Below are 27,390 nucleotides of genomic sequence, written 5' to 3' on the forward strand. Positions count from 1 at the left end.
AGATTTTTTCACGTCAAACTCTCGGAAAATGAATTAACTCACAAATTGATAATGTCAGCTCCACAAAAGAACAGTTTGGCTAACTAAAATGCCTTTTCGATCATGTTTTTTCGCTCTGAGCGGGCGCTCTCTCAACCAGTGTAGAAGAAAATGGCACAACATGCACTGAGAAAAAAAATGGTTCTGCTGCAAAATTATATGTTCCCCTGAAGCGATCTTTTCTCGTGTTGAACTAATTTACTTAGGGACAAACATGAAAGTTTCCAGCAGAACATCATAATTTCCGCAGTAAAAATTGTGGTCGTGAGACATTTGTATATCTTTCGTAAATACATTCGTTTTACGGTGAATTATATGAGGCTGCGGTTTTACCCAGGGAACGTCGTTGAGTAGTGTATGTCTCTGTCCAAGAAACACTTATAATTTCCATGGAACAAATGATAATTATATGATGAAATTACAATTTTATCGTCGGAAATGTTATTGACTAAACTAAATAATTTCGAGGGAACAATTTTTCTTGGGAAAAAAATATCTCTTTCTCGACATTATATTCTTTTTATGTAGTGATGCCGCAAGAGTTGAAGAGATAAAACGAGATATGGAATGAGAGAAAAACAATTATTAAAGAAATTCGTAAACTCTCAAGTCATCAATAATATAAAACCATTTTGTTAAATAACCCTTTATCTACCAATGGATATTGTGAAGAATTATGTATTTCTCGATTATGGTAATCTTTCTTCTCGAATGGCGCATCTTCCATTATTGGAGCTATTTCCGTTCCGTAAAATTTCTCAATCATTGGGGAAAAATTACGGAACGAATTGTTGTTCCCACAGCGGTGAGTCATCAGACGGGTGGTTAATTTTTACGGAACAAATCGTAGAATTTACGTGGCGATTCGAACAATTTCAGTCCCGACTCACGCTTTTTATTGAATTTTACTTCGCTCGCTTACGTTTCGAAACGTAATTTTTACGTTTTTTTCTGGTAATTTTTATTGAATGTTTCTCTCCGTATAATATTGAGCAATCATTCACGTTCACTGGGCTAATTTTCGATGGAATGCAGGGTAAATTTTCCAATTTCGCCTCAGCTAAAACTTTTCTCCTGATTCTCACAGAAAATTGTCTTACAATAAGTGAAAATTTTGCTAAAATCCAGAACGTTTTGCTCTCTGGCTGTGACCACAGCTCACCGAAATCTAGAAATTGTTACTGAAGACCAGAAACATTTTTTCTCTGTAACTGCATTCTTCCATTGATTTTTTTCAAATTATTATGATAATACCATTCAATGCAACCATCACGCCTTGAATGCATAAATCAGTCTTCATCACGATCATTACCAAACAGCCGCACCATCTGCTCGACTCTCCAAAAACTCCAACGCATTCAACCCCGAGGTAAACTCAATTGCGAAATTAAGGCGTTTGTGCATTTGAGCTCAAGGAAAACTTGAATCTTTCACTTTTTATTATTCTCTGAAAGAATAACCGACTCCCCGAGATAAGAAGATTTTTCTTAAACAGATTTACCACGACCAGGTGATATTCGCAGGTCTATTGTCCATCGGAAGCAGACGGAAGAGCTATGGATATACTACTAATCAGACATTTGAAAACGATAATGACCCCGAGTGGCGATATCCAAGTAAAGCATAAACGTGAAAATTTGGCGGTCGTTGTGTGAAGGGCGTACGTGAGCACGAGACGCGAATGGTTCCGGGGCTTGTCGACTATTGTGTCCCGTAAGAAATACAACCTGCACTGACAAAAACAAAGGTTTTTGAGAAATACGTCTTTACTTATGTCAAGAAACTTCTGACTTGAAAATTTTCAAGAGTAAAATATCTTGTAATAAGAAAATAAAAAATTTCGTCAAGTAATTTTGTACTTGTCCTGTAGACGAGGACAATTTCTTGATGACAAGAAAGCGATTTCTCAAACCAAGTAAAATTGAATGAATTCATTTTATAGTTTTTTAGCCTCAATTCTAAAATATTTTAATGCAAAAACCACTTTAATCGATTTGAGCACTCGTTTTCTTGATATGAAAAAATTGTCCTTATCATTCGGAGAAATACGTCTTTACTTATGTCAAGAAACTTCTGACTTGAAAATTTTCAAGAGTAAAATATCTTGTAATAAGAAAATAAAAAATTTCGTCAAGTAATTTTGTACTTGTCCTGTAGACGAGGACAATTTCTTGATGACAAGAAAGCGATTTCTCAAACCAAGTAAAATTGAATGAATTCATTTTATAGTTTTTTAGCCTCAATTCTAAAATATTTTAATGCAAAAACCACTTTAATCGATTTGAGCACTCGTTTTCTTGATATGAAAAAATTGTCCTTATCATTCGGACTAGTATAAAATTTCTTGGCATAAGAAAAATTGAATTCTATTGACATTTTCTACTGAATATTCTCTATTGAACATTTTAATAGAATCGACCAAAAACTAACAGAACAGTTCAATAGAAATTCAACAGAATTTTCTAACGAATTCGATAGGTTTTTCTATTAAATTTATCGTCCGTATTCACTGATAGAAAGGATTAGTTATTGTTAACAAGTGAGAAATACGTCTTTACTTATGTCAAGAAACTTCTGACTTGAAAATTTTCAAGAGTAAAATATCTTGTAATAAGAAAATAAAAAATTTCGTCAAGTAATTTTGTACTTGTCCTGTCGACGAGGACAATTTTTTGATGACAAGAAAGCGATTTCTCAAATCAAGTAAAATTGAATGAATTCATTTTATAGTTTTTTAGCCTCAATTCTAAAATATTTTAATGCAAAAACCACTTTAATCGATTTGAGCACTCGTTTTCTTGATATGAAAAAATTGTCCTTATCATTCGGACTAGTATAAAATTTCTTGGCATAAGAAAAATTGAATTCTATTGACATTTTCTACTGAATATTCTCTATTGAGCATTTTAATAGAATCGACCAAAAACTAACAGAACAGTTCAATAGAAATTCAACAGAATTTTCTAACGAATTCGATAGGTTTTTCTATTAAATTTATCGTCCGTATTCACTGATAGAAAGGATTAGTTATTGTTAACAAGTGAGAAATACGTCTTTACTTATGTCAAGAAACTTCTGACTTGAAAATTTTCAAGAGTAAAATATCTTGTAATAAGAAAATAAAAAATTTCGTCAAGTAATTTTGTACTTGTCCTGTAGACGAGGACAATTTCTTGATGACAAGAAAGCGATTTCTCAAACCAATTAAAATTGAATGAATTCATTTTATAGTTCTTTAGTCTCGATTCTAAAATATTTTAATTCAAAAACCACTTTAATTGATTTGAGCAATCGTTTTCTTGATATGAAAAAATTGTCCTTATCATTCGGACTAGTATAAAATTTCTTGGCATAAGAAAAATTGAATTCTATTGACATTTTCTACTGAATATTCTCTATTGAACATTTTAATAGAATCGGCCAAAAACTAACAGAACAGTTTAATAGAAATTCAATAGAATTTTCCAACGAATTCGATAGGTTTTTCTATTAAATTTATCGTCCATATTCACTGATAGAAAGGATTAGTTATTGTTAACAAGTGAGAAATACGTCTTTACTTATGTCAAGAAACTTCTGACTTGAAAATTTTCAAGAGTAAAATATCTTGTAATAAGAAAATAAAAACTTTCGTCAAGTAATTTTGTACTTGTCCTGTAGACGAGGACAATTTCTTGATGACAAGAAAGCGATTTCTCAAACCAAGTAAAATTGAATGAATTCATTTTATAGTTTTTTAGCCTCAATTCTAAAATATTTTAATGCAAAAACCACTTTAATCGATTTGAGCACTCGTTTTCTTGATATGAAAAAATTGTCCTTATCATTCGGACTAGTATAAAATTTCTTGGCATAAGAAAAATTGAATTCTATTGACATTTTCTACTGAATATTCTCTATTGAGCATTTTAATAGAATCGACCAAAAACTAACAGAACAGTTCAATAGAAATTCAACAGAATTTTCTAACGAATTCGATAGGTTTTTCTATTAAATTTATCGTCCGTATTCACTGATAGAAAGGATTAGTTATTGTTAACAAATGGATTTGGTTGGAGTCTAGGGTCCCTTCGGTTTCATCAAATGTTCACTCGTTAACAGTTAACAAATGCATATTTCAGGAGCTTTGTTTGACTCAACTTTCACCTTTCAAGTGAACCATTCGTTAACTATTATTTTATCGTTAACTATCGTCTGGAATAAATGAGTCATTCTATCAGTGTTGAAGAAGAAGGAACTGACTCGTAACGCAAATGCAAGCGAGTGAGGACGAGGAACAAACGAGACGAGAGGAGTCGCTTGGAAAAAAATCCAGAGGTGGGGGAGAACGAAAAAAGGAATTGAGATACGTCGATGAGACGGATCATCCAGTTCCCCCATTAGTCTCACGTCTCGCATCACCCATTCCCCATTTTCTGAGCGGCATCAAGTCATTTCTTTGGGACCAAAGAAACTGGAAGAAGAAAAGCGCGAGTGACTGAGGCGACTAAATGAGAGACGAGCTTCAGTGCTTTCGCGTTATATTTTTCTTCCATCCGCGGAAATCGCGCTGTCCTTTGTGTCGCCAAGTGATTTCATCAGTCACACACAATGGACTAGCGGATATGCTCTATTTTAGTTCCGTTTGTGGTTGTTGCTGTTGTTGTTGCGGTTGACTGGAGTGAGGAGGGAAATAGGTGAAATTATTCCGGTTGGTTATGAGAAACTCATGTCCGGCGGAGTGAGATCAAGGAATTGGGTAATATTATTATCGTCTCGGTGACTAATCGACGGCTCAAGTGGCCACGATGCTGCGATAAGCCGGACACTGTCGTTAGCTGACGGGTTGAGTGAAAAGCCGGGATATGGTGAGACTCGAGCCAGTGTGGTGAGGTAGCCGCTAAGAAGAACGCTTCATTGTGCAGTTGAGATACCATTTGTGGGAGTGGGATTTAGGATTTTCAAAAGCCGGTGAGTTTTTGGGTTTCGCGGAGAAACAAAATTAATGCATAATAAAAAATGAATGAGTTCTCGAAGAAGTCTTGTTCGGGACAGCAAAATTGTTTGTGGAAAATTACCGAAAAATTATTGTTTTGTTCGAATTTCAAAGTCTCAAATATGAATAATTATTCTGCTTTCAACAACAATGAAATTTTTGACTCAAGAGGCGAATCATTCATACAAGACCATTTCTTTATCAAGGAATATTTTGCCCGAGTTATGAAATTGCTGTCATATCGGTATTATTATTTCATTTAAGAATTCATTTTTTGTCTCGGATTATTGCATATAAAACGAGCATTTGCCGGGAGCAAAATACGTATGAGAGCATTGAATAATGGAGAAGTAGTGAGAATTAATTGTTTTTTGAAAAAACTAAATCTATTTTTGTAATAAAAATTTTCTATCTCGGCGCACAACAAACGATTTTTTTTGCACAAGCAACTTGTTTGAAATCAGTGCTGTTTTTCTCTGAGTGTAGCACATTCGCTGGAAAATTTTGCGCGTTTTTAAAAGAAAATATTTTATTTTTGTTTTGCTTGGTTTTTTTAATGAGAGGAGAAAGAAGTGGAGTGAAAAAACTTGAAAATCCATGTCAAGGAATTCCTACAGAAAATGTTTCGAGAGAGAAAGTTGTATAGAAAGACCAAATTCCACTTTTTTTTTCAACGAAACAGTTTCTACTGCACATTGTCTATCAAAAACGCTGAGAAAAGTTGCGGGATTTTTAAATAGAATCGCCGAATGACTAATGGAATTTTTAGGGGCCTTGAGACTCACTAAACAATTTGGGATATATTACGGAATACAGGAACAACTCGAGAAATCGCAGACCCGATCGATTTTGCCCCGTATAATCACGAAAAACTTCATTTTTTCCTGTTTTTCCCTTCAAAATGGTTTCAACTTTTTTTTTTAATATTCGCTACACTCTAAAAAATAAAGTTAAGCATCAGTTCTACTTCATTCGCAAAAGATCATGAATAAACGAATTTTGAATTTCATAAATATTCATTTACGTCATAAAATTTATTTTCATCATAAAATTCATTTTTCGGCAAAACCAATTTTTTTCTCTCAGTGTAGGCTCAAAACTTCTGACTTGACCTTCCACAACTTCAAGGCTAGACGGCCATTGATTTAATCAACTATCGGGTTAGTCGCATTCTGGGCTGTTCTCTGGGGATATTTGTTTGAGGATTAACTCTCGATTCGTAATTGCATTACGATGGAGTTCATCAGGAGATCGGAAAGTGAGAGGATTGCAGAATCTCGTTAGATTTGTGCCAAAGTCCAGGTTTAAGTTATCGCTATTTCATAGGACTTTCGAAATTGGTCGTGACCTTTGCTAACTTGACAGGTTTTTGCAAGGATTCGAGAGGTAGCGGGAGATTGTCAAGGTCGTGGTGTAGTTCTTGGGTGCTTATGGAGAATAAGTAGGTTGAATAAAATCCATGATTTATTTTTTTATTATTATCATTTTGTTATTATCAGTAATGGTCATGAAAAAAAATTGAATTGTGATTAATTTTATTGCATTCTGATGGAATTTATTTTTCATTATCATCGTAATAGTTGATGAAAACAATAATGAATTCATTCAGCTTATGTGAACAAATTATTCATTTGGATATTGTTAAATATTAACATCATTAATATTGTTAATCATATTAAATGATTTCATTCAAATTCTTGCATCTTCTGTAATTAGCAACAATTGTAAAAAATAAATAATTCAATAACAATTTTATGCCATCTAAAAAAAATAATTTCGTGTTAATAATTTAATTTGAATTTTGTAGTTTAACTTTCAATTAATTCATTTTTTTAAATAATATTTCAATCATTTTTTTAAAGCACAATTCAATAAATAAGTCAGAACAACAAAAATAGTTATTGCTCCAATTAAAAATTTAATACACAGATAAATGAAAATCACTTAATAGTTGATGAAATGTTGTAGAATTATGAGATTATCTCACATTTTTTACGTTAAGAATAGGAGAATCTGAAGGCAAGAGAGTGAAAATGATGATCGATTTTTTCTATTGAACAAATACTATTAATATCCAAATACAAAATTTCTGAAATGAATAAAAAAAGCTGTGACTCAATATTCCAAATGAAGTTTTAATGAAATCTTTGGCTTCCGGATGGAAGTCACCAATAATAAATAAATAAATAAATAAATAAACAAACAAACAAATAAATAAATAAATAAATAAACAAATAAACAAATAAATTAATAAATCAATCAATTAATAGATCTCAATAGCTTATACCCGATAAGAACCAGAAGCACTTGGGTAAATACAAGAGTTTCATAAACATTACACAACTTCCATCAACAACACCTGTCTCCCATAATTGCTTCTCGGTTATCACCGATAACGCATCATTAAATTTAATCAATGAATAACTGTAACGTGAATGCAATTAATGCAATGCAATGAACAGAGATTCAATTCGCCATTAAAAATCAAGCTTCTTATTTCAAAGAAATAAAACCAGCAAGATGTATCTCTAGAGTGCAAGGAAAACTCGAAGTAATTGGTTGAGTCGCATTAAATTGCCTTGGTCTATTGATCAAGCACAGGACTGATGACCTTGCCCAACAGTTAAGACTGTTGACGAGCCCCAGACCCAGTGGCGATGTATGTTATTATAACGTCATTCCTCTAATGATGTAATAGAAAAGGATTTTGTGCTTGCAGTTGCATTGCGACATCGAAGGTCAGACGATAACGAATGGATTCCGGATGGATCGCTAGGCCCCTGGGCCTTCTACTTTTCCTCACAATGGCATTTCCCGGGGTCACTGCCTCCTACAGCATTGGTATAGGCACTGCTGATTCAACGGGACCTGTTGCTGAAATTGTTTTTGTGAGCATTTTTTTTTTCATTCGTTGGATTAAAGTAGTATAAATATAACTTAAATTTTGAAGACTAGTGCCCCTTGAGGCCGGGGTGTTGGTACCCTTTTTCCTATCACATTCAATTTTTGTTTCAATTAACTATAACAGGGGACGTATTGTTTTCTTACCGGTTCATTAATTTTTATCTCCATAATTAGGGGGCTACGCCCCCTGCTCGCTCCGCTCGCCAACCCCCATATTAAAAATTACTGTAAACAAAAAATTACAGTACATAAAAAAAATATACATAGACATCATATTACATTAATCGATAGGTGGAATATAGACCTTAAAAATCGTTACACTGGATTTTTTTTAAGTGGATTTTTTATAATCATCCTCATTGCAAAAAGCAATGTAACCGATGAGAGTCAATCAATCAATAATTTTGATTGATTCAAAGTCAAAAATAAAATAAATAATTTATTGTATTTTCCGAATGCAATTATTCATAATAAAACGGGGTTTTTGTCTTACATAATGAAATGCTTAGTTATAGATATCAAATGAAAATTCTGAACACCAGTTAATATGAAGAGAAACATTCCGGTCAAGTTTGTGCTCAATCGTCCATTTACCTCGCTGTCCTCTAGAAAAAAATTCAAAATCAACTCCACTGAAATCCTTTTAATTAGTGTCTTGATTTCTCCAATTTTCCAGATGGGATACGCGAAAATGGATCAAAAGGGTACAGGTCTACACCTCCGCACCTTCGCCCGTAGTTTCATAATCGACGATGGAAACCAGAGATTCGTATTCGTCAGTGTCGAAAGTGCGATGATTGGTCATGACGTGCGCTCTGCTGTAAGAATTCAATGTTTTCCATAGATTTTAATTCAATGAAACCACAATTTTCATTGCGTTGGTTATTTTGAAGCTTCCTTGTTGCTATTAATTCCAATTCAATCATGTACGGATCTCTATTCATTTTTATTTCATTCAATAAATGTAGAAAATCATACAGAATATTGAATATCAAGCAATAGTCGAACTAAAAAAGAAATATGCGGGTATGCTGTGCCGTTCAATTTTCCTCGGCTGTGGGATTTCAAAAATGACATCAAACGGTTCAATTTCAATGTACCCGTGAACTTTTTGACATTTCATTATTTTTTTTTTTCAAAGAATGCAGCGGAGTGTCGGATTTAATTTACTACGGTAGATCCTTAAGATAAAATAGACTCTGTTGGATGGCTTTTACTGATTGTGAGGCCTTAATGTTTTCATTTATTCCAATGCAGTCATATTTGTATTCATTTTCATTTCATTCAATAAATGCAGCCAATCATGCAGAATATTGAATATCTTGAAGTAACAAATTTCCCGTTGGATTGCTTTGTCTTCAGGTGATAGCTAAACTAAAGAAAAAATATGGAGATCTGTATACAGATGAAAATGTTATGATAAGTGCAACACACACACACTCGAGTCCAGGAGGGTCCAATTTGTACACGCTGTTCGATCTCACGACATTTGGATTCATAAAACAAAGCTTTTCGGCGATAGTCAACGGAATTACGAAGGTAAGGGGATGAAAGAATCATTTTTACGTTTCCTGGAGCTCAGGTTGATCCGAAAAAAAACGACCTCGCTATATATTTCTCTTTATGCCGCTGGTTTCTCTTTGCTGGGAACATCCTCTGCCTGACCCGTTTCATTTATTCATGTTGATATCCGAAATTGCAGAGTATTGAGCGGGCGCATGACGCCGTTCTCCCTGGAAGGATCTTTGTGGACCGGGGAGAGGTTCTCGATGCAAACATCAACAGAAGCCCTCAGGCGTATTTGAATAATCCCAAGACTGAGAGAGACAAGTGAGTGAAATACCTCTGTTTGAACAGCTTCGAGGCGAAACGCAGAACTTTTTTTTTCCGTTTTAATGTTTAGGGTGCGCAAATCTACAAGATTTATCTATTCTACACTGAGATAAATGTTGACATAATGTAACAAAACTCAGTCCCATCAAAAAATATATTTAAAAAATATATAATATGGGCCAATTCTACATATTTGTTAAATTTATAAAGATTATACAAAAAAAAATATATAAAATATATGTCCCATATATTTTTTTATATATTCTAATAATTAAATAGAATTTTATTTTTAAATATATGAATCATATATTTTATCTATTTTTTTTTGTATAGATTGGGCCAATTTAAAATATTTTGTTACATATTTTTCAAAATATAAATTTTTCCCCGTGGGCATTTGCCCCAGTGAACCTCGTAAATTCGATCCGAGTAGTTACAGTCCGACTCGCACGGACGAACCATTACCATTATTCGGATATTTATTCTACTATCGACGAAGCATTTGTACAGTATTTCGGTCAAGGGTTCCCCTTCAGCAATGTTTAAATCACACCGTGGAATGCTTTTTTCGGGGCAGTATGCGCTTTATTTTGCCCTCATTGTTCAGATTCCACTCTGGATTCAATCGCTCTTTCACTGAATTTTGCGAAGCATTTTGTAATCAGTTATTCAACCGAAATTCTTTTACCAACAAGCAAAAATGCCGTTTTGCGGAGAAATTTTTAGTGAAATGAAATTCGCGTGTCTGATTACAATGCTGTTATTTTGCTAATTCCATCACATTTGGTGTTTACGGAGTTCACAGAAAATTTTATTAAACAAGAATTAACATTAAAAAAAAAGATAAGAAGATAAAAATATTCAGACATTTTTGATTTTCAAAAATTACTGAAAATCATGAAAATTCAGGCAACTTTTCTTCTGAATTTTTAATCTGTTCCTTAATTTTCGCGATAGGTGTGAAAATCCAAATTCTTATTGAAAATTCAATGATCATTCATAATAAAAAACTCAATTTTATTGAATTTCGAAGTTGAAAATTCAAATGCATCTGTTACTTAAATTTCAAAAAATTTCTGACAGTGTGGGTTGATTAAAAATTTTTCTCAGTGTTTCCGATTTTCGATGAATTCCGCCAATAGTCAACAGAATGCTCATTCACATCATTTCAAAATTCGGATGGAATCGAAGCCAGATTGAGCGACAAATTTCGACTAGCATTGCACAGAAAAAAGTGAAACGTCCTTGAACGTCCTTGAATATCCTTGACGCTTCGTAAACCCCATATGAATGAAACAGTACAACTATTTGCTTCCTTCAGGTACAACCACAACGTAGATAAGACGATGACTCAGCTGCAATTTGTAGCAGCAGACGGCAGTCCTCTGGGGGTCATTAACTGGTTCGCGGTGCATCCAACCAGCATGAACAACACTAATCGCCTCGTCTCCAGTGACAACGTTGGCTACGCAGCTCTTTTATTCGAAGAGAAAATGAATAAAAATTCCATGCCTGGGAAGGTAAACACCAGAACTGTCGTATTCCCCCCAAAAACTCCGACATTACTGATCTGGTTACAGTAGCTCTACCCTTCGGCCGGGCTACGCTGTACTTTTGGATATTTTCAGTTTTTAAATTTTTCAACTAAATTGCATGGAAAAAATTTGAAAAAATTCATATCCAGTCAGTACTATCTGAATTAAATTTCGCAAAACATTGATATTTTTTCAAATATTCCCCTCTTATGAATAAATAATAAAACTTGTTTGCAAAACGGTGGATTATTTTTTATGCGGTGTCAAAAAATTCAGATTTTAATCTTTGATTACAATGGAAATGTTGATTTTCACATAAGACACTGGGTTCAATTTCTCATAACCTTTTTAGTAGCACTCAATTCGCTCTACAAAAAAGGTTATTATGAAAATTTGCTATCTCCCTTCAATTCGGAAATATTTTTGGAAAACTCACCTAAAGGCTAAATTGACTTAAACCGTTTGACCACTTCGCTACTGAATTATTTTAAAGTTTTTGGACACTACCCTACTGTGCCCCAACTGTAATACGTGTAATACATTGGAGACACGAGTTGATAATTTTAGAATGTGAATAGTGCTTGCTAAAAAGCAATATAAGCATGATTGAAGCTCTGACACCCGCCTCTTTGTCTTAGCTACACCGAACTCAACCTAGTTCGGACTTGGTTTCGCATTACCCCACGTAGGTTCTGGCATTTTCCCAAATCCAATGTATAAAAAATGTCCACATAGGGCAGTTTCATCCCCCACGTTTATTGAGTTCAGCCTCATCGAGTGCCGTTAAGTGTCGTCTATCATGACAAAATACTTCAGAACTAATGAAAGTAGTGATGGAGTATCCAATACGTCTTTAAGGGGAGACTACTATGATAAGATCGATTATATAGATCTGAAAACGAATAATTAGTGCCAACAAATTTTTTTTTATTGTTCGTTTGCCTAAAAACAGTCCAGGGCCTCCAATTTTTGAGCTACAAAAGATTTTTTTCTTTCAAAATTTTTAGAAAAATGTGTGGAACAACAATTACGTTCCAGTTTTTTGGAATTCGACTCTTACACAGCAGACTTCGGTATTTTTCATTTAAAAAAAATTCACCATTTGTGTAAAGAAATACAAGAAAAGCAAATTTAGCCATATAAAAGGCGAATTAAAAAAAAATAGCTCGTAATTGTTATTCCACATATTTTTCTGAAAATTTTGAAAAAAAAATCCTTCGTAGCTCAAAAATTGGAGACTGTGTTTGGCATTTTAAGCGTTTTCGGATTTGAAACGAACAATAGAAAAAATTTTTTTGCACTAATTATTCGTTTTCAGATCTATATAATCGATCTTCAACGTATGAAAAGTCTCACTCCAATAACCCACGACTTTTAAAACTCATAGTAGTCTCCCCTTAAGGGATGTTGGGGGAAATGGAAGCAACTTTTGCCACTGACCTAGTTTCTGCCAGCTTCCAGGGTCTCAAATGATTTTTAGAGGCTATCAATTGGAAAATTGACCGAAATATCAGAAATTAGTTGTGCGAATGCAAAGAGAATTCATTACTCTACATCTGAGAGTAAAGTTGTTGGGGAAAATCAACTTGTGCCGCTGACCGAGTTTGTGCCATCCTCAAGGGTCTCAAATGATTTTTAGAGGCTATCAATTGGGAAATTGACCGAAATAGTGGAAATTAGTTGTTCGATTGCAAAGAGAATTCATTACACCCCATCTGAGCGCAAAATTAATGCAATCGGATAGTTATAATTACATTCAATTCGATTATGGACACTCCCTTTACGTTTCCCAGTCGCAGGGTTATCGATTATTCTCTGGTTTTCAGGGGAAATTTGTAGCAGCTTTTGCGTCAAGCAACTTGGGTGACGTCTCCCCCAACACCCAAGGACCAAAGTGCGAATTTTCGGGTGAAGAATGTTCAGCGCAGTACACGTGCCCTGGGAAAAAGGAAAGGTGTTTTGCGTCAGGACCCGGAAAGGACATGTTCGAAAGCACCAGCATAATCGCTAGAAAACTCTTCACAGAGGCAGTCGTAAGTCCTCAAAAATTTCCATATTCAATAACTGATTTTATTCCCATAAAGGCAGTATCACACAGTTCGTCATTCATGTACAAATCGTAAAAAAGGTAAAGTTACGGGAAATAACTTTTAGTATCCGTAATCGTGGCTGAGATGTTGATGGGCTGGGTAATGGGGCACAATGTGCTTCACAATGGGGGCTGGATGAACAGCATGACCGATTTTCTTAACAACAGCGTTGAATCCATTGTGCGGATCAGCTGTGTAATCAACAACGCGAATTGTGCCGTCAGGCTCGTTTAGGCTGTATGATCCTTTCACAACGTCTCCATCACGCTCCTCGTGTTGGCTCTTGACATCACCGGTATGAGGATCGTTTACTCCGTAATTGAATGCGTACTTGGCGGGTGCCTGTAATCGGTGATGAGAATATTAACGGGCGATACCATTGATTGATTGATTGATTGATTGAGAATTTTATTACTGTATTAGGGGGCTACAACCCCTGCTCGCTTCGCTCGCCAACCTCCATGTGACCCCCACCATCCTTATTCTGACGCTCGTGATCCTTATTGAGACTCTTGCGACCCTTATCTGACCCTCATAATTCTTATTCTGACTCTCGGGGCCCTTGCGAGCTTTGCTCTGACCCTTGCGACCCTTATTCTGACCCTCATGACCCTGATTTTGAACCTCGCGATCCTTATTCTGACTCTTATGAGCATTATTTTGACCCTGATTACCATTATTCGAGCTCCGCGACCCTCGTTCTGACCCTTGCGACCCTTCTTGTGGGCCTTGCGACCCTTATTCTGACCCTCATAACCCTTATTATCGACCCTTACCCTCGTGACCCTTATTCAGACCCTTGCGACCCTTATTCTAAACCTCGTGACGTTTATTCTGACCCTTGCGACCCTTATTGTGACCCTCATGACCTTGATTTTGAACCTCGTGACCCTTATTCTGACCCTTGCGAACTTTCTAACCCTCATGGCTCTGATTTCGAACCTCGTGAACCTTATTTTGACCTTTATGAACCTTATTTTGACCTTTGTGACCCTTAATTGTTGCCTTAATTTCGACTACCAAATTTTTATCACCAATTAATTTTCAACATCAAGAAATATTATTTTAATTCGAAATGTAAATTTGAAAACTAGTTTCATCCAGTTGAGAAATTTCGAAAACCTCAAAATGTCGCGCAATTGCAAACAAGATTCCCGTAATGTACTCAATGTCCCCACTTAATCCCCTGTTTTCACCAACTAAAATTGCTCAAGACTTACGTGGTGATCATGGTGATCATGTCCGTGATGGTAGGATCCATAAGCTGGGTAAGCTCCGTAAGCTCCATAAACGTGAGGATTCACTCCGTAAGCCACTTGACTGACTGCGGGCTCCACAATTGTCGCATCGGTGAGAGCGTGCCCGTCATACCCGTATCCATAATCGTTATAACCGTTGTGAGCAATGTAAACTGCCTGGCTGGTGACAGCCATTGTTACAAGAACGACAAACTGGAAATTTGAATATTAGCTTTTAAGGGAAGTAAGCTTTCGGGCACTGCTTGAAAACCAGCCACTTCGTGGAGCGAATTATTCCGCTAATGAGTGCCTTTTAAGTAATTGCAGAATGAACGCTTTCGTGGGAAATTTTTTCCTCTGAAGGAACAACGGTCTTGACATTCGCCCGTGAAATCTTTTGTTTCTGCGCACAAACGACAGACTTAAAACTCGATTCATTAAAGGGTGAATTATTTTGGTAATTAATAATACAGCAGTTTTGAGATTTTTTTAATAAAATATATGACAGACTTCTTCGAAAGTTTTGTGAATATTTTAGAGATGTTTATAATTGAAAATCCATAATCTGACGAAACAATCAATGGAGACTGTAAATTTCAGGTGAATTATTTGATGAGAATAGAACCCGGGAAATTTCATGTCAATATATTTTTAATTTATTGAAAATTATGAGTAATTTGATACTAAATACTTTGATACTAAGATATTCGCATTTTTCTGCTGCGCTAAAATTGGAAATTCCATTGAATTTCTACAGAAATCCCTACAAATTGTACTAGCTCTATAAATTTATGTAAATTTTACTATAAATTTTGAATTATCTCAATAACAATTAATTGGGCAGCAATTTTTCAGGGACCTTTTTGGTAGAGAGCAAATGAAATTTGCGTCGACCACTGGTCGAGGAAAATAATCTCAAGTGAACTATTCAGTGTTTGATCAGACAGTATTCGGATGTCGCGCAAGGCGCCACGTGATCTCGACTACTGTACCCTGATTGGTCGAGCCCAGTGGTGTCAAAAAAATTCTTGATTTTTTCACATCTAATGAAAAAAAATTCAGATTCTAATCTTTGATTACAATGGAAATGTTGATTTTTACATAAGACACTGGGTTAAATTCTGATTTTCAAACATTTCTTTTTTGAAAAACCAAAACGATAATTAAATTGAGAAAAAAATTAGAATTCCGAATCTAACCGAGTTTTCTGCAACTTTTTTGCACTTTTCAATAATCATTGAATTTACCGTAATGGTAGAGCTACTTTAAGTCGACTTATCTCCCAGTTGAGTGTTTCTTGAATATCTCGGAATTTAATGAAGATAGCGGAATTTTTGTAAAAACTTTTTCGAGTCTTCACCTTTCTTTACAAAAAATATTTTCAGGAAAATTTCGCCAACTCCTTTAGAATTTGCGGCATTCACCGAGAACTGGCGCTATAGAATAGAATTGACTTGAACCGTTTGATCACTTAATTACTGAATTCACTCTACTTCTGTCAAAAACGCGTGAATACCTTGAGCATGGTTTCCTTTGGGCGTATAATCCGCTGATGGACAATGTAAATCGACTGATACTCCTCAAGTTGCGTTGAGAACTTTTATACTAAAACAACTGTAGTGCGTGCCAGCAGTCCCTCCCCCATTTAGTTCAGTTCTTCTGGTGCTCTAGGAGTTGTGCAATTCAAGGTTACGTACGTAATTTCGTTTTTTTCTAGTGCCACGATTAAACCCAGTAGTTTTTTTTGTATTCACGAATGTATATTCATCCGGGAGTGTCCTGCTCTTGGACATTAACACGGCTGAAGGTCGGCGGGGGAGCGGCGGGTGGGAGTTTTCTCCCGGGTGTGTGAGGTGGTAAAAAGTGGCTGCTTGAAGTGGAAAAAAAAGGATTGCGTCTATGAGTGTGAGGAAAGAAACCAGTGGGATTTTACTGGCCGGCGCGATTTGGCGCACAGGATCTCGTTACGGCTGATGGGTGCCACCCAAGGTAAACACTGGAATGCCGGTGGGACGCACGTTGGCCACTGACGATTTGGGTAAGGGTGGGAGTCGGTGTGCAGGAAGGGAAAAGTTTTAGTTTCCAGGCGCACACTGACAAAAACAAAGGGTTTTCAGAAATACGTCTTCACTTATATCAAGAAACTCTTGATTTGACAATTTTTAAGAGTAAAATATCTTGCACTAAGAAAATAACAACTTTCTTCAAGTCATTTTGTACTTTTCCTAAAGACGAGGACAATTCAGCAGCGAAGTGGTCAAACGGTTTAAAGTAGCTCTACCCTTACGGTAAATTCAGAGATTAAAACTGCAAAAAATTGCAGAAAACTCGATTAGATTCGGAATTCTAATTTTTTTTCTCAATTTAATTATCAATTTGGTTTTTCAAAGAGGAAATGTTTAAAAATCAGGGTTTAACCCAGGGTTTTATGTGAAAATCAACATTTCCATTGTAATCAAAGATTAAAATCTGAATTCTTTTTCATTAGATGTGAAAAAATCAAGAATTTTTTTGATACCTCGTAAAAAATAATCCACCGTTTTGCAAACAAGTTTTATTATTTATTTATAAGAGGGACATGTTTGAAAAAATATCAATATTTTGGGAAATTTAATTTAGATAATACTGACCGGGTATGAATTATTTCAAATTTTTTCCATGCAATTTAGTTGAAAAATTTAAAAATTGAAAATATCCAAAAGTACAGCGTAGCCTGGCCGAAGGGTAGAGCTACTTTAAGTCGATTTAGTACTTATTTGAGTTTTCCAGAAATATTTCCGAATTTAAGGGAGATAGCGAAATTTTCATAATGACCTTTTCGGTAGAGCGAATTGAGTGCTACTAAAAAGGTTATGAGAAAAATTCTGCTATCTCCCCTAGATTTCGCGATATTCATTGAAAAGTGGCCAATAGCCAAAATCGACTTGAACTTCGCTACTGAATTTATTGATGACAAGAAAACAATTTCTCAAAAAAAGTAAAATTGAATTCATTCATTTATTAATTTTTTAGTCTCAATTCTAAAATATCTTAATGTAAAATCCACTTTAATTGATTTGACAATTCGTTTTCTTGCCATGAAGAAATTGTCCTCATCTTTCGGACAAGTATAAAATTTCTTGGCGTAAGATTTTTTTCTTAGTGCGAGATATCGAGCGCTTGATAACTTTTAAGCCACGAATTTTTTTATACATTAGAAAATCTAGCGTTTGATATTGAGATGCTGTATATCATTTATGCGATTTTTTCTATTAAAATTATTGGACACGGATCTTCCAAGTTGTTTCCGCTATATTTTGTTTTGTTTTGTGTTATTCTTATAGAAAAAATTTCAAAAGAATACTCGAGAATACAACAGAATATAGAAAAATGGAATTTACTTTTTCCTATCAAATATCTCATAGAATCAACGCAAAAAAATCGAATTTTAACGAGAATTCCCTACAATTTTTATAGAATCCAATAGAATTTTCTAGTGAATTCGCCAAGTCTTTCTTGACGTGTGGCGAGTATGGCCCTGCATTCTATTTCTCACATCAACAATTACTACGTTGCCCCACTAAAAAATCATTTTACATTCTTTACTTGAATAATCAAGAAATCCTCCATTCAAGAAATCCTCCGTTCATTAAGAGCCCACAGAGCGAGTCAACATCATTACAGTCTCCATTATTAGAACGTGACAATAAGCGTCATAACCACTGGTTCCAATACTCGGCCCTCGCTCCCAATAGAATCGAGTGTTTACAACTCAGTCATCAGTCACCTTCTAGCATTGCTTCCCCTCAATAAACAAATCTCTGTCGCAACGAGTGTCGAAATGGATCAGAAGTGATCCCAACTGATTCGTGAAAAAAGGGAAAACACGTAGTCGATTGAAGAAAACGATAACTGTTACGTCCGATCCAGCGGCCTCGTGGGAGTACATGCTCCGGATGTTTTTTTTCTCCCCCTCTCTTCAACTCCTCCCTCTCGCTGCGCAAATTTCACATAATAATGCCAGGTAATATGTAACGGAGTGAAGCAATGAGTTGCATGTGTATCGAAACGGACGTATCATGGTCCATGACTGTTGGATGGACGTGGTTGTCAGTCTGGGTCTCACGTCCTTACGCAAAGGACTGTGACTGTTTCAATAACGTCATCATCCATTCAACATACGTAATGAGGCGAATTTAATTTAATGCACATTTTTATGGGCGCAATTCATGGGATAATGGATAAATGCTCCTGCAGGGAGCGAAATGTGCTGTGAGAATTGCCCTGACGACGATCGTAAATGTGTACATTGTTGCTAATTTTTGTCTGAATGTCAAATGCATTAGGAAAACTAGTGTCTGAGATTGAGATCTTTTATGTCATTTTTAGTGGCTCACACTTCGCTATTTAAAAATAAAATTCAACTACTTTCAATTATCAAATTTGGCGATTGAACTGCGGGAGACAAATTTGAAGAAGCAAATTATATTTTGCACGGAATTATTGTTTAAGCTTTCGGAAAACTGATTTTTTTAGGCATGAAATCGATTTCGGGTAAAATTCTGATTATGAATAAATTTGTTGCGATTCCAAACCAATGAGTTTATAGTGGAAAATTGATTGTTTATAAATTATTTATAGAAAATGTCCGTGATTTTCAAAAATTGCAATTTTTTAATTATTTCATGAATCTTCCTCGGAAAGTCAATTTTTTGGTTTTTGGTTCAAATTTTATTGCAAATTGTTGCAAATGTTTGAATACATTAGAAAAACCTGTGTCTGAGATTGAGATCCCTTATGTCATTTTTAGTGTCGCAAATGTAGATATTAAGCATATTCAAGTATGTTTTACAGTTTGGTATAAACCAAACAATAGATTCAACCATTTTCAATCACCAAATTTGTCAATTTAAAAAAAAATTGTCAATTAAATTGCGTGAGAAAAATTTGAAAAAAATTGTGAATATTCAGTATCACTCAAATTACATTCGTTGTTTAGAAATAAATAATTGAAATTATTTAAACTTTCGAAAAGCTCATTTTTTAAGGCATGAAATCGATTTCTGGTAAAATTGTAAATATGAATAAATTTGGTGATTCCAAAGAAATGATTTTTACAGTGGAAACTTAATTGTTCATAAATTACTTATAGAAAATTCCCGTAATTTTAAAAAATTGCAATTTTTAAAGTATTTCATCAATCTTCCTGTAAAGGTAAACTTGTCAGACCTGCCAAGTTTAAATAATAAAATCATTATAAAATATCCGGAACGTTAGGATCAAATGGGCTCAAATAAAAGCTCTGATGTTCGACTGCTATAATATAATAAGAATAATTTTTATCACATATTTTCATTTTCTCATTCACTCCACTAAGAATTGATGCTTCTCTCATATCTGCCGGTAAAATTCTCTAGGACACGCTCGTCGGATTAGGTGGAATTCAGTGCAGGAATTATGGGAATGTCCATGTTGGTCTCATTACTCTTTATTAACGGTTGAATAGCGTCAGTAAAGAATGATATGAGGGGAATTTCGATATTGATGATTCTCTTCTTGCAGAAGAAGTTTTGCCGCACCTTTCATCATAAATCATTTTATTTAATCAACAATCACCATAAATCAACTGAAAGTGCACAATCACATCAGTAATTCTAGAATTAATTTTTTCAATTGCTGAATGATTTGAAAAATCCGAGATTTGAGGGGACTTTTTTCACGAAGAAAATCCTATCCCACTTTTCTTTCATAGCATTCATTATATGAAGAATCGCCTAATTAGTAACACTCTCATATCATTTCGGAATTGAGATATAAATCTCTTCAGAAGATACAAAAAATTGTTGTCATACATTATTTCGTTTGCTCATTCGTCGATGAATTCAATAGTCACAAATTTTCCCCATTCTTTCACCTGTTCTTCGACATCAATCACAGAATTCTCGGTACCTCACAGAACTATTTTTTCTCTCAATAATCCCCGATATAACTTGTTAAAGAAAAAAGTCTCCCGACACCTTTCATCATAAGTCTCTTTATTTAATCAACAATCACCATAAATCAACTGAAAGTGCACAATAACATCAATAATTCTAGAATTAATTTTTTCAATTGCTGAATGATTTGAAAAATCCGAGATTTGAGGGGACTTTTTTCACGAAGAAAATCCTATCCCACTTTTTTTTATAGCATTCATTATATGAAGAATCGCCTAATTAGTAACACTCTCATATCATTTCGGAATTGAGACATAAATCTCTTCAGAAGATACAAAAAATTGTTGTCATACATTATTTCATTCACTCATTCGTCAATGAACTCAATAGTTACAAACGTCATTCACAGAATTCTCGGAACCTCGTAGAATTGTCTATTTTTTCCTCTCAATAATCCCCGACATAACTGGGATCATAATTAAGAATGTGCTGCGGGACTACGTGGTTGTTAACAGCCAGGGGATGGACGGCGTGTCCAATTTTCTTGACGACTGCATTGAAACCGTTGTGATCATCAGCTGTATACTCCACTACGCGAACAGTTCCATCTGGTTCAACGAGACTGTACGAACCTCTGACCACATCGCCCTCCCTAATCTCCTCCTGTTGCTTGACATCACCGGTGTGAGGATCGCTGACACCGTAGTTGAATGCGTATTGTGGATATGCCTGACAATAATAGGATCATCATCAATAAAAAGCGAATAATTCATGACATTACCAACGACATTTCAATTGACGATACTACTTTCACGTGAAAAAATAGGACAGAATCTCTATATTATGAAAATCCCAGTCGATTTCTGACGATGAAAATGTGGTACTCAAAATTATGATTCTAAAATTAAGGGCCGAAATAAGGGTCACAAGGGTCGATGTAAGGGTCTCAAGGGTCTGAGTAAGGATCATAAGGGTCAGAATAAGGGCACGAGGTTCAGACTTAGGGTCATGAAGGTCAGAATGAGGGTCACGAGGGTGAGAATGAGGATCACGAGGTTCAGAATAAGGGCCCAAATAAGCGCGATGAGTGTTAAAATGAAATACAAATTTCAAAACTTTCATAAGAATGTTAGATAAGGGCATTTTCATCCTCTTGACCCTTGTGATCCTCTCTTTATCAAGAAGAAAGGTGTCAAGTATTATAAAAATTCAGATCGACTTCTGGTGATGAAAATTTGGTACTCGAAATTATGATTCTAAAATTAAGAGCCGAAATAAGGGTCTCAAGGATCCGAGCAAGGGTCATAAGGGTCAGAATAAGGGGCCCGAGGTTCAGAATTAGGATCATGAAGGTCAGAATAAGGGTCGCGAGGGCCAAAATAAGGATTACAAGGTTCAGAATAAGGGCCCAAATAAGGGTCATGAGGATTAAAATGAAAAAAAAAATTTTAACTTTCATAACAATGTTAAATAAGGAATTTTGACCCTTGTGACCCTCTCTTTATATTATAAAAATCCCGATCGACTTCTGGCGATGAATTAAGGGTAGAAATAAGGGTCACAAGGGTCGAAATAAGGGTCTCAAGGGTTCGAGTAACGCTCATAAGGGTGAGAATGAGGGGCACGAGGTTCAGAATTAGGGTCATGCAGGTGATGAGGGTCTCAAAGGTCCAAGTAAGGGTGATAAGGGTCAAAATAAGGGGCACGAGGCTCAAAATTAGGGTCGTGAAGGTCAAAATAAGGGTCCTGAAGGTCATAATTAGAATCACAAGGTTCAGAATAAGGGCCATGAGGGTTAAAATGAAAACAAATTTCTGGGGATCAGGGATTTTAACCCTTTTGATGCTTGTGACCCATAAGGGTCATATGGAGCTACATGGGGATCATATGGGGGTTGGCGAGCGGAGCCAGCAGGGAGCGCAGCCCCCTAATAGTGAAATAAGAATTTAAAAAAGAGAATACGTTCAGACGAAAATTGCTAATTTATCAAAATTAACAAAAAAATGCAATTATCCACTTGCTCGTTTTTCCAACGATGCAGCGAACTGTCGGCATTTGATGTTTCCCCCCGCTCTCCACCCCAATATTAGACCGAGAAAATTCCTAAACGAATGGTGTTGATAGACAAAAAGCCTCGGTAACAGCCTCTAAATCCTTCTATCAGTGTAGACCTGCGTGTTAATCCTCCATCAATTAAATTATTGAAATATCTTAATGAAAAGATCTGAAAAAGTACGTGTTTACGCTCCCTACACCCCGCTAATCTCATGTAAATTCGACTCGTCCTTCAATTAAATTATTAAAATGTCTCAATGAAAAGGTTCGAGAAAGCTTAAAAACTCACATAATCCTCGTGGGAATCGTGCTCATCATAATTGGTCTGAACAACTGGATATCCTACTTTGATAATCGCTGGTTGGTAAACCCCTGGCGGTTGTGAGTAATTATCATCGTAGATATATTCGTGGTCGAGTGGGACTGCATGACTTCCGACCGCGAGGGCAATAAAAATGGTCAAAAACTAGAAATGAAATACGAGTTTAACTCATTAAAGTAGACTGTAGAAGAAATTCTTGCGTAAACTTTTCGAAAAATTTATTAACTCCACTTTTTCGGGAATTGCGTATTGTTACCTGGTACATTTCTGCTTCGTTATCACTGTGACGATCGTACTGATTGCAGATTCGCCGGTTTCACGATAATTTATACCTATGGAAACCCGTAAAATTGGTTACAGTACAGTGATTATTGGTGTTCGGGCGACATTGAGGCTTGGGTGTTTCTACCTAGCAAGGTCGCGGCATATTTCAATGCAAAGGAGGCTTTTGTTTAGTTTGTAGAAAGTTTACGCAATAACGCGATTGCGTTTCGCTGAATTGAACCGGTTAGGCTTCTATGGTGGCGAATGGTAGCTTCGTAATCGCTGAATTTTAATTTTTCAATTATCTCATGTTCTGGAATCCGGAATGATATTCCGGGATCTGGTATATATAATTTTCAAATGAATTCTCAGTCGGTATTGGGATAAGTTCATTCTCTGGGTGATAGAGTACGCCAATTGGTTAGGAATGGAAAAAATTAGAAAAAATTCATACCCAATCAGGATGATCTGAATTAAATTTCGCGAAATATTGATATTTTTTCAAACATTTCCCTCTTATAAATAAATAATAACACTTGTTTGCAAAATGCTGGATTATTTTTTATGAGGTGTCAAAAAAATTATTAATTTTTTCACATCTAATGAAAGAAAATTTATATTTTAACCTTTGATTACAATAGAAATGTTGATTTTCACATAAGACACTGGGTTAAATCCTGATTTTTAAACATTTCTTCTTTGAAAAACCAAAAGGATAATTAAATTGAGAAAAAAATTAGAATTCCGAGTCTGATCGAGTTTTCTGCAATTTTTTGCAGTTTTCAATAATGTTTGAATTTACCGTAAGGGTAGAGCTACTTGAATTCAACTGAATCATTTATCTAAGTGCATCAAAGTCATACAATAAACAATAAATTTCTCCACTTTTTCTCCATTCCGTGGATTCTCTAATCCGCGATAAACGAGTCTAAAGATTCCAGCGCCTTAATTGCGCAGAGAACGAAAATCCTGAACGTCAGAGCGTTGGACAATGAGAAATCATGAATATGGAGTGACTTTTTCCCGTAACTAATTCCATGTTTTTTCCCCTCCCCCGCTCTATTTTTTGTTGTCCTCTCTCTGTGGATACAGTTCATTATTCAAACGGCGTTCAGAAGACAATGGATCCACAGACGCTTCCTCTTTCCTCAAGTAAAAGTTTGCTGTTTAAGGAGTTTAACACTCACTCAGTTTAATGAAAAGGCCATTTGTAGTTGCTATGGATAATATCATTTTTTCCCCGCTTTTCCCGTTTCTCTTGTCAAGATCATGAGGGTGACAATGGATGGAAGTGTTACAATTATTTCTTCATGCAAAAAAAATTTCACAAGGTACGTGTGAAGGAGTTATGTAAATTAGGCAACTGGTCATTCATCTTGGTACAAGAGGATTCTACCATGGTTTCCTGGATTGAAAATGTTTCGCAAGAGATTGTCAGTCACGACTTCTTGATGGATGGCGAGGGGGACTTGTTATTTGTATTTCAGAGAGAGTATTTGTTGAGAATGGGAAATAAATGTAAAGAAGAATTTTCTAAGGAACGCTTTTTCTTTCTTTTATTTTATGTTGTAAAACTTTTAATTCGATGGTTTTCTAGAAAAAATAATTTGTAGTTTTTTGTTATTTATTATTAATAGTTTGTAGTTATGATTTACAAAAAGATTTTGTTGGATTAGAGCACAGTCAGGGGAATTAAAAGTCGAGGTTTTTTTTTCAATTCGTTTCCTAGCGGAAGTGTTCTGAGATCTTCTCAATTATAAGTGAATTTCGTTGGCACAACTTTTACGTTTGTTTACTTTTCTAAAGACGGATTTACTAAGAATTTTTTTTTCGTTTATTTTAAATTATAAAAATGAAAATGTCATAGTTTTTTCAACAAATAATCAGTCATTATGATTTTTTAACAAATTTAGTTTATTAGAAGACATTTGGTGAATTGAGAATTCGAGGATTTTTTTCATTTCGTTTCTCAACGAAAAAGGTCCGAGATCTTCGTTTAATCCGACAATTTCCGAAATTTTCGTTAATTATCTCGGCGAGTTGCAGATATCCGAGGGCAGTGAATTCAATTAGCTCACTATCTTTGATGGATTGCGAGGGATGAAAGGTCACTTGCCATTTATTTTTCAGAGAGAGTATTTTCCGAGAATTGGCAAAATAAATCAAAAGAATAATTTTCTAAAAATCATTTTCCATTCCTTTTATTTTAAATTATAAAAATACAAAGTTCACAATTTTTACAACAAATAATTCGTCGCCATAATTTATAAACAAATTCAGTTAGATTAGAACACATTCAGTGGACTGAAACGTCGAGGATTTTTTTATTTCGTTTCCCAACAGAAAAGCTCTGAGATCTTCGTTTCAATTATCTCGGGTCAATTGCAGACGTCTGAGGGGGCAGTAAATTCAATTAGCGTATCTGAAGTGACCCCACATCAGTGATTTTTCCAGCCGAGTGAATACTTCAGACTTTCTTATAATTAATTTTTCCTCGATTCCATCGATCTCCATTCAATCCTAAAAATGATGTTTATCGAACTCGTAGCCGTAGTATTCGGGCGCCGCCTCCACGTATTTGGCAACGTGAACCGGAGGGGGGTGGGAGGCAGGTCCGACCTTTTTGACAACAGCGTTGAAACCGTTGTGATCGTCCGCCGTGTACTCCACAATCCGCACACTTCCGTCTGGCTCGTTTACGCTGTAGGAGCCGTGAACGACGTCTCCGTCGCGTACCTCGTGCTGGGTTTTCACGTCACCGGTGTGGGGATCGTGGACACCGTAGTTGAAAGTGTATTTTGGATGAGACTGAAACGGAAAATTTACGGGAATCACGGAGTTGTTCAGATGGAGTTGCTGTTCTTTGTTGATTTATCTCGGCACGTATTAAAAAATTTAATTTAACCTAGCGAATTCGCTAGAAAATTCTTTTGGAATTCTGTAGGAATTCTACGGGGTTTCTATAGGATTTCTAATGAAATTCTATTGAAAAACTCGTTTCGTTTTTTGCGCGGATTCTAGTGGGCATTCGATAAGAAAAAGCCAACAGATTTCGAATTTCTCTTTCAATTTTTCTCTTGAGATTTTTTCAATTTTCCAATAGACAAAATCTAAGACAAAAAGTCAAACAGAAATTTGAAATGTAATGACTTTTTTTTATTGAATGTCCAATAGAATCGGCGCAAAAACAAAAAAGAATTCCAATAGAAATCCTATAGATATCCCATAGAATTCCTATCGAATTCCAATAGAATTTTCTAGCGAACTCGCTAGGTTTTCCATTGAATTTGTTCGTGCCTGGTGAACTGAGGAGATTACGAAGAATTTTCTATGTAATTAATAGGGAATTTGCACGAAGTTCAATTCTTGAGATTCTCTTGAGATTTTTTCTATAAGAATGCTTGGCCATCAATTTTCCAGGTTTTTCCACTCGGAGTCTGCAATGCAAAACTGAATAACAACATAATGCCTGAAAAAAAAGTTGAGCCAATCTCTTTCGTGCCCCAACAACTCCCAACCAAAAACGTAATTCCCTCACAAACCCCAAATAATCAAACTTCGTATGAACAGATTCCGACTCTTGGTTTCTCCAAAAAACTTGCTACCCGAAAAAATTAATTGCTCCAGTGCGAACGTGCCAAACAGACTCGACCAACAGTCTCCACCTCATGAAAACACAGCGAGTTTCATTATGTGATTCGAACTAGCAAGAAAAGTCGTTGCATGAAAGTTTAACTTACGAAATCATTGGGAATAAAACATTACTTGTGTAGTAACCGTGATCCTCACTGTGAGGGTCACGATCCATGTTGAAGAATAATAAAATAATAATATGTAGAATAAAATAATTTGCATTTTTTGCATTTTTGGCATTTTTTGTATTTTTTAGATATTTCGGGAATTATGCGGTTATTGAAATGCAATAATTTATTAGGCTATTCAAATGAAACAGTCAAATTTTGTTATTAAATGAGGTGACGAATCTAGAGTTACGAAAAAAATTGCGCCGACCACGTATAAAATGAAACGCCGGCAAATCATGAAGAAATTTTCTTCTGAATAATTGACGATACTCGATAAACTAGAGAGTCTCTCCAGGCCGAAGTTTACACATTTCATAGAATTATATTCATGAAAAACTTTATTAGTTTTTAAGGCTTGTAAATATTGTAAATATTAACTGTTTTTTTAACCAAATTTTTGTTGAAAAAAAACAAATA

General features: G+C 35.3%; 2 protein-coding genes across 2 annotated transcripts in view; one reads left to right on the forward strand and one right to left on the reverse strand.

Annotated features, from left to right (window-relative positions):
* Window positions 1-4,436: 4,436 nt before the first annotated feature.
* LOC107041223 (neutral ceramidase) overlaps window positions 4,437-27,390 on the forward strand; it is a 45,890-nt gene continuing 22,936 nt past the window's right edge. Inside the window, exons 1-7 of the mRNA XM_015261666.1 lie at window positions 4,437-4,989; window positions 7,734-7,902; window positions 8,595-8,738; window positions 9,281-9,457; window positions 9,621-9,748; window positions 11,073-11,271; window positions 13,113-13,319. Coding sequence (XP_015117152.1) covers window positions 7,768-7,902; window positions 8,595-8,738; window positions 9,281-9,457; window positions 9,621-9,748; window positions 11,073-11,271; window positions 13,113-13,319 — 990 coding nt within the window. The 5' untranslated portion in view covers window positions 4,437-4,989; window positions 7,734-7,767. The remainder of the gene's footprint in view (window positions 4,990-7,733; window positions 7,903-8,594; window positions 8,739-9,280; window positions 9,458-9,620; window positions 9,749-11,072; window positions 11,272-13,112; window positions 13,320-27,390) is intronic.
* LOC107041225 (cuticle protein 7) lies at window positions 13,335-16,169 on the reverse strand. The gene is made up of 3 exons (XM_015261668.1): window positions 16,131-16,169; window positions 14,597-14,827; window positions 13,335-13,718 (listed from the first exon to the last, which is right to left on the reverse strand). Exons 1-3 carry the CDS (start codon window positions 16,137-16,139, stop codon window positions 13,437-13,439), a joined length of 522 nt encoding a protein of 173 aa, XP_015117154.1. The 5' UTR covers window positions 16,140-16,169; the 3' UTR covers window positions 13,335-13,436.

This window comes from Diachasma alloeum, unplaced genomic scaffold (genome assembly GCF_001412515.2).
Source record: "Diachasma alloeum isolate Michigan unplaced genomic scaffold, Dall2.0 Dall_scaffold_00359, whole genome shotgun sequence".
Lineage (NCBI taxonomy): Eukaryota > Metazoa > Arthropoda > Insecta > Hymenoptera > Braconidae > Diachasma > Diachasma alloeum.